Here is an 8,031-nt window from a genome sequence, read left to right as displayed (position 1 = left end):
AATTTCAGGTCTTTTGATAAGGGTGGAAGTGATAAAAGAACTGATAAAGCTGCTCAACCAGCAATGTCAAGAAGCAACTTGTTTAGGCAAAATAACCCAGCCTTGTCCTTCAAAGAAATTATGTGCCTCTGTGTCACCCAGCAAACAGCTCTTGGGCCTTTTTCTCAGTCCCCTGAGAGTAAATCAACCTTCAGCTTCAGATAGCTGTGTGATGCCTGGTCACCTGTACCAACAGAGAACACTGCTGACACAGGGTGCAGATAGCAGCAGGAGGGAATAAGCCCTGTTTATGTTTGTTAGGGGTTTACAAGGCAGGAGGGGAGGCCAGCCTTTCTGTCAATGTGCAGTTGCAGCACTTGGGAAAACAGTCCTCTTCCTGGTCCTGCCCTGGCCCAGCCCAGGGACTGACCAAGTGAGTCATTTATCCGCCCCAGTTTGCCACCTCTTAACCCTTCCCAGAATTGAGAGGGTTGTTTTTTGAGGCTGGTTATCAGTGACCTGGATGGAGACCATGGTTCTGTGCTATTGCCGGTTCCATGACAGGTACCCATCAAGCAGCGGTGAGCTCCACCAGTTACACCACATCCGCAGTGGCTTCCTACCCCGTTCTTTATTGTGTCTATCCCACTCGTGGCCTCTCTGAGTTGCACCTTCTATAAACTATCTAATCCTCCCCATCTCCAGCACTGCATACAGAAGCTCCAGGTACATCCATAGAGAGGATCTATCTCCAGATAAATCCAGAGGAGAATTACTCAGAAGTCATTCATGTACTCCTTCCAGAAACTGGGAGGAAGAACCACCCTTTCAGCCTGTAAGGGTTTAGACATCAGCTCTCTGAGCATGGGGAAGTCCCCTCGTGGCTTCAGCAAGAAACTCCTAAAGATTGCGCTCTAGCAAGTAGACATCATTGCCACATGGGACTGATATAATAACACAGTTATGGAGCCTCTATTCATGCTAAAGACTTTTGACACCTCCCATTTTCAGCAGAAAGGGCCATTATAGACAAATAGTTTGATGGGAAAGGATGTGGACATGTCTGACTGCCTGGAAATTGCTTCAGGATGTGGACAGAGGGCAATAATGTGTCAGAGACCTTCTTATAGTGCAAGATGATCCCCTGGACCAGAGAGGTCATGGAGCTGGTCAGCCATGCCGAACACATCCTATCTGTGAGATGTACAGCTGGATGAACCCCCTTTTCAGTGACTTAGACTCAAGAGATTGGCAAAAGCCACAATAAATCACCCCACATGTCCCATACCTTCCTGCCAATAACCAGACTCAACTCCTATGAGGAAGGTGGTTCATTCTGGACTTTTCTTTGGGAAAACCCCTTCCCTGCTTCTTACAATTAGCAGCTTGTTAATTCCTTGCATCCCAAAGATTTATGTACTCTTCTCTTTCACAATAGCAGGCAGAGTCATTATCTCCTGACATCCCATTGACTTAATCCAAAACGTGATGCTGGCCCTTGCCCCATGGTTATGGGTCCCTGAGATGACATTGCACATTCTTTGCAGTTCAGATAGTTCTTAGAATACAAGAGAGGAAAATGGGGCTTTTGGCCAAGCATCCTCCTGTTTTGGTCCTCCACCCACTGCTGTCCTGACTTCACAGCTCCTTGACTTCATGGGTCTTGTCTCCCCCTCCCAGGGCTCTCCCAGGCCCATCTATACACTCTGATGACACCAGCCTTGTCTTCTTTTGTTGTGAGTTAGAGGGAAGCACGTACAACACAGTGGCCTTCTCCACAATGGTTTCTACCTTGTTTTTCAGATCTCTTCACACATGTGTTGCTTGAAGATCTTGTCTGAGAGCTTCATTCAGGCAGCTTTCTATGGTGTTTTCTCTGCTGCCTTTGCCAAGCACTGTACAGGATCTCCCAATGCAACGTGGGAGCACCCAAGTTTATATCCATAAAATAAACTATGTAGAGAAGGCAAACTGTAATTTAGAATCTATAACTATATGGAGGGGCTATAACTGTGTAGGAGAGATGTTAAAACTGCAGAGTCTGCCTTGCAAGCAGACAGCTCATCGGTATCAGCATCTGAGAGCAGTGGAAATGGTTTTCCACTTGTTTGAAGCTTGCACGGTTGCCACATTAATTACATCCGTAAAGGTGGGCAAAGTACGATGATACCGGTGCTGGAGGTTGCATTAAGTCCCTCCTTCATCAGATGTGAACCAAATTTTCTACATATGGCAAGTAGAAAGCTACTCTGGCTTCAGCAGGGAGTCCCAGGAAAGGGGAAAGACCAGTGGGTGAAGAGAAATTCCTATTATAAGGAAGGGAATAAAGGACTCTGTGGGTATCCTCATTATCCCAGTGAATCTTCAGGAAACACCAGTCCCATGCTACTCTTCAGCACTCCTAGACCTGTCCTGACAGCACCTCAGGAGTAGTCAGCACCACACCTTTCCCTAGCTCCCCCCCTCTTGTTTTCCTTTGTCTTTTCCCCACACCTGACTCCTCCCCATCTCTCATCTAGGGTGGAATTGTGTGTGTGCTTGCCTCTACGATTGGGGTACCGGGAGAGGTAAATGCAAGCCCTGATCTTTACTTTCCCCCCTCTCCCATCTCTGAGACGCAGCCCCACAGGACCTTTAAGATAAATGCCTTTCAAACCGGGTGACAGAGCCTGTGTCCCAGGCTGTGGCATAGGGAATGGATCAAGGAGGAACATGGAGAAGAAAACTTGAGTACCTTCCTTTTGGAGATGGGGACCTTCAGGGGATGCCACTTACGGTCAGGATGGAGAATGGAAATCTCAGAATTAGAACTGGTTGACCAGGACACCATGGGGACACCCTTTATATTTCACTCCAACCGTTATTGTCCATCATGGTGCTCCAGGTACCTGCATGTGAAGCCCACCACCCTAAGGACACTACAGCTGTGGGAAGGTGAATGAATGGATGTATGTGCATCTAGCAGGGAAGGTGAGCACTTCTTTTGACTTGTATGGTAGATAACAAAGTGCAGTGCCACCAGGTCTGTGGGTTCTAAGTTCTCCTCCAGATATGATTGTTCTTCACAGCTTTCCTTAGGGTATATGCCCTCCAGAGGTTGTTGTAAGGCAGAGACCCTCAAGCACTGAGTGTGCGATTGCACCTCTATTCTGCTTTGCCATGGCACATTCAGCATCATTACCACACAGCAATGACAAGGGCTGGACATTGGCCAGACATGCAGCACACCCACTGCAGTCAATGCCGGGTGCAGAAATACATGACTGAGTGATATACAGGTAACACACTCACACTTGATTCAGGAATAAGTATATTTTAGGTGTTACACAGGTAGCATGCACACATCTTGTCTTATCTGTTGCCACTACAGCAATACAATTGTAGTAATGAAGAAGCTATCATATGGCAAAGGTCTGCCATCAGCTCCAAGGATGCTGTGTGCCCAACACACCACATTGCTCCTGCTTACAATTCCTGACATTAGAAAGGATGCTCCAAGACTTCCTGTGCTCATGGAAGTTCTCTGCTCTTCAAGAAGACCCAGAGCACACTGCCTGCCATCCCTGCTGCCATCCCATAGCTGCTCCTCACGCTTCCAGCTGCGTTGACATTGCAGAGGTCGCTGCTGCAGCAGGAGATATTCCTGTTGCCTACTCTGAAGTCCTGATAGAGTGATTCACAGGACGACTCACAGCCCTTGCTGAAGATGCTGATGAGCCCTATGATCCCTGGAAGGAAAGAGGGACCGTTACTACAAGGACTCAAAGCCACCAAGCCAACCCAAGCCCCATGGAACTGAATAACGAGATGCTGTTCTTATCTGAGCTCACTTCTTGGGAGATAAAAGAGTATTTCTAACCTGGCGCATGTTTCAGTGTAGCAGGTTGTATTTTTGGGGTGTCACTTTGTCAGCAGCAAAGGAAGGGTTTCAATCCCCAAGTATTTGCTCAGGGTAATGCATTGCACAGCACATTTCTCAGGGGGTTCTAATCCAGCACCAGCCGTTAACGCCTTTGCTGTGGAGTCTACCTCTAATGGATGAGGAGCAATCATGTGTGGTAGTCCTCACTCATATCCTCTACATGCTGGTTGCAAAGCGCCCTTCAACATCCAGGAAAGTTATGGAAATCTCCCTATGGAGCCAACCTGAGAGAGCTGGGCTGGGGCAGCCTGGAGAAGAGAAGGCTCCTGAAGGGGAGACCTTAGAGCAGCTCCAGTGGCTAAAGGGGCTGCAGGAAACCTGGAGAGGGGCTTTGGACAAGGGATGGAGGGACAGGCCAAGGGGAATGGCTTTAACCTGACAGAGGGGAGACTGAGATGAGCTCTTAGGCAGAAGCTCTTCCCTGTGAGGGTGCTGAGGCGCTGGCACAGGGTGCCCAGAGAAGCTGTGGCTGCCCCATTCCTGGCAGTGTTCAAGGGCAGGTTGGACACAGGGGCTTGGAGCAAGCTGCTCTAGTGGAAGGTGTCCCTGCCTGTGGCAGGGTTTGGAACTGGATGAGCTTTAAGGTCCCTTCTGACACAAACCATTCTATTGCTCTATGAAACACGGCTATCTCCACTTCATAGATGACAAAGTTATTGTTTGATTTGATTCTGAGAGGCAAAGTCAAGTCTTCTGTGCGTGGTTGATGCTCAGTAACTGCTGCTTACCATCAGTTTACAGTCTGCATGGGGTCGCCTCATCTTGCACAATCTAATCTGGGTACCAAGTCTTTCATATATGCAAATTCAGTGTATAGCACCAGTGGGTTCTACGTGTTGCATGTGAGTGCATGGCTGTAGGTTTGTGTATTTCCAACAAGAGCAATGCCTACTGGAGGTACTACATTTACTGCCTCACAGAGATGAGTCTGAACATGCCCCTGATGGGTCTTCCACCCTAGCTCTAAGAGCAACTGAGCTGTCACCACAGATCTGGACCAAATCTGGAATGGGAGAATCAAATCATAACCTGTTAAAGGAATGTACCCAGAGGCACACAGATGGCTGCATTCAGAGCTGCCTGTCCATGAGTCTAGGTGTAAAGCTCTCTTTTCATTGAATTCACCTAAAGTCAGCTCTGTTATTGAATGCTCCTCCTAACCTTACAAATAGGTTTCACCAAACTCAGCCCTTCACGTTTGAATTCATGCTCCAAGTTTTCCAAAGCCATCAACTTATCTCTTGCCCTTGTAAGCAAATAATTTCTGGCACTGCAAATAGAAATAAACCAAATTTTGCACAGGTGAGGAGCATTGGTAGGTATTTGCCATGTCAAATGCAGATGCACCCTCAGATGAGTTCCAGGCACTGTCATTGTACAGGCCATACCGCTCAGTGTTTAGCATGATCTATTGGCAAACACTAAGGAATTTAAGGGGTACAGCATGCACATGCTGTACCCATAGCCAGTATGAGTGTGACGGTCAGCACCAAGTCATCAGCTATCACCAAGTGATAAACACCTCTCTTCTATCATTTCTACTCAACATGAAAGTCATCTGAAAGCTTTTTTATTACCTTTTCTCCCCACATGGCTTTTTCTCTTCCTCCTGCACACTGAGCTTTGCTGGCCAACACTAACTGATGTATCTACACTAGGTGAACCTGGCTTGGACACCCGAGGCTGGCACCATGCTTGGCTCCAACATGATAACTAAGACATTGCCCACCCCTGCTTTGCCTTACTGATCACATCCGTCTTGCACAATTCATTCTCCTTGCATTCCACTTCCGTCTGACATTTGGAGTTGCTGAGCTGTGACATGCAGCTGTAACACTTCAGAGAAGAGCCTGAAAGAGACCAAGAGAGGTTATAAGACAAATCTGTCTGAAGCTCTTCAGGGAACCCAACTTCACACTTGCACTGAGAAACAGGACCATTCCCATGGGTCCTCAAAGGAACATAGCACCTCTGCTACTGGGAAAACAGTTTTGTTCCATTTTCAGTGGAGAGTAGTAGATTTGTTTGAGGTATAAGTCAAAATCTGCAAGAACTGAAGATGTTTCAGACTGTAGTCAGAGCAGTGAGGATGCAAAAAGATGCTGGACAACTGATCTCATTGACTGATATAATCAGTCAATAGAAAGTGCTTCCCAAATGCTTCTTCCTCCATATTTGGGATGCCTGACTCAATTCCTGTCCGGAGCAGGCTTTTTGTGATATTCCCACCTCCTGAGCTGGGATAAAGGGAAGGATAAGTTGATATTATTTGTCTGCCTCCATAGGCATTAGTGTTTTGACAGGTGGGCTTGTGAGACTTAGCTGAGGCATTCCTAAAATTGGATGGAAGAGGGAAAGCCCAGAGGGAAGAGGTGGTGAGGAGCAGACACATCCCCTCCATCACTCCCTCTTAGAAAGCAAAGTGCAAACATGTCTTTCACCTCCTTATGAAAACCAGCTCACCACGTGCTTCCACCCCCTCATGGACATGCAGCACTATGGGGGCTGCAAGTCAGTCCTGTTAACATCTGCTATGCTGTTATGTGCATCAAGCAAAGGCAGGATAAGCATTGAAGCTTACAAGTGTCCAGCCCTAGTGGCAAATAGTCCCCAGAGGAGTGAAAGCATGGTGCAATTACATGACCCTATTACCTACCCATGCCCCAGGGCATTATTGGAGCCTTGCAAGTGCCAGAATTAATGTGTATATATATATATATATATATATATATATATATATATATATGTGTACTTTAACCCCATGACCACCAGGCTTGTATCATGAATCTCTTAAGTCAATACCCTAATGCCTAAAATGCTCTATTGGGGCACAGAAAAGCTCTATTTAAAAAACAGTGTTACTCAGAGAAGAAGGAAGAACTGATTTGTGGCACTTGGTCCCCCTCTGTCTAAGCCTTTCTGGTACAAATGACTGATGCAGCATAGAAGCAAGGAACCAAACCCAGTTTGTCTGTAATGCTGCACTCTGCCCTCACATTTATGTAAGCAATGAAAGCTGAATTTCAGAGCACTCTGACAGAAGCTGGGAAAGGAGAAGGTCTGGCCAGGACTTTACAAGACCCTTTTCAGCCTGTTTCTTAAGCATCCTCTGCTGATTGAGAACCATTTCTGCTCAGATTTGCTGCTCTGGTAACAGGGAAAAGCTGTTTTTAAACCATTTTCTCCCAGTGAGGCTGGAAAAAACCCGACAGCACCAAACCTGCCCGTCCTGTTAATAAACCAACACACTCTGGCATTCTCCCTTCTTCTGTCCCATGAAGATTCTGACAATCTGTGCAGTGTCAAAGGCCAGTTTTGAAAGGAAGAGTCAAAAACCAAGTTGGAGCAAACTTACCTGTGCAGAAATGTTGTACGTTATTTAATAGCCTGGGAAGAAGAAAAAGAATCCTCCCGTCCCATTTAATCCCCACTATATGGTCTGGCTTAAACAGTCTTGCTTTCAATTACATTTGGATCTTAGAGGATTTATCTTTCCTGGAAGCTGCATTAGGATCACATCATCACCAGGGTGGGACTATACCTATTTCCCTGCAACACCCAGGTTACCCCATCAAAAAGCAAACGTCTTCATAGGATAACTGCACCAGCATTTCTTCCCTCACTGCCAAACCCCATTGCAGGTCTTTTCTCCTCCTTCTAGTGGGGGGACAAGGGGCAGATTGTCCATGCTGTCTTACCTGATTCCAAGCACAGGACTGCTCCCAGCAGGAGGACCAGTAAAGCCTTCATTCTGGAATAGCCTCTTTGGTGCCAAATATGGGTTGTTTCCACGGGGGGCAGTTTATATACTGTGGGAGGCAGCAATCAGGCATGCCCTCTGTGAAGGCACCTGAATGAGGCTGCTCGCTGGACCAGGGAGGGGTTTGTTTGTGGTGGTATTTGATTAGGTGCCTCTCCTATCTGACTACAACTTGCAGAGCTAAGAGCAATTCCTTTCCTCCTACCCTTGTCAAAGTGCTCACATGGGTGTTAAAAAAAACACCCCAAATTCTTTCAGACAAGGCTGACCTTATGCGTTTCTCCAGAGCTGCACCCTGTGAACAAGCCTCTCCACCCCCATTGCTACCCTGAGTGGAGCTATTGTGTTTAAATCAAGGGCAAAATGTCCT

At 47.0% G+C, this 8,031-nt stretch overlaps 1 protein-coding gene across 1 annotated transcript; it reads right to left on the bottom strand.

Moving 5' to 3' along the window:
• Positions 1-3,271: 3,271 nt before the first annotated feature.
• On the bottom strand, positions 3,272-7,733 carry LOC130597801 (prostate stem cell antigen-like). Its single transcript, XM_057406679.1, has 3 exons — positions 7,600-7,733; positions 5,647-5,751; positions 3,272-3,707 (listed from the first exon to the last, which is right to left on the bottom strand). The coding sequence occupies exons 1-3, from the start codon at positions 7,649-7,651 to the stop codon at positions 3,490-3,492; spliced, it is 375 nt and encodes a 124-aa protein (XP_057262662.1). The 5' UTR covers positions 7,652-7,733; the 3' UTR covers positions 3,272-3,489.
• Positions 7,734-8,031: the final 298 nt, after the last annotated feature.

The sequence above is a fragment of the Pezoporus wallicus genome, unplaced genomic scaffold (genome assembly GCF_028554395.1).
Source record: "Pezoporus wallicus isolate ANWC-B61680 ecotype Strahan unplaced genomic scaffold, APGP_CSIRO_Pwel_v1 contig_13859, whole genome shotgun sequence".
Taxonomy (NCBI): Eukaryota; Metazoa; Chordata; class Aves; order Psittaciformes; family Psittacidae; genus Pezoporus; species Pezoporus wallicus.
Note: the sequence above shows the minus strand (reverse complement) of the source record. Positions and strands in the feature narration are given on the sequence as shown.

Bases quoted from the DNA above. Each gene is read 5' to 3' on its own strand.
- LOC130597801 (XM_057406679.1), bottom strand. From the start codon at position 7,651: ATGAAGGCTTTACTGGTCCTCCTGCTGGGAGCAGTCCTGTGCTTGGAA. The intron at 5,752-7,599 runs GTAAGACAGCAT...GGTCTCTTTCAG, and splicing joins AGTCCTGTGCTTGGAATCAG to GCTCTTCTCTGAAGTGTTAC. The intron at 3,708-5,646 runs GTAAGGCAAAGC...CTTTCCTTCCAG, and splicing joins GTGCAAGACGGATGTGATCA to GGATCATAGGGCTCATCAGC.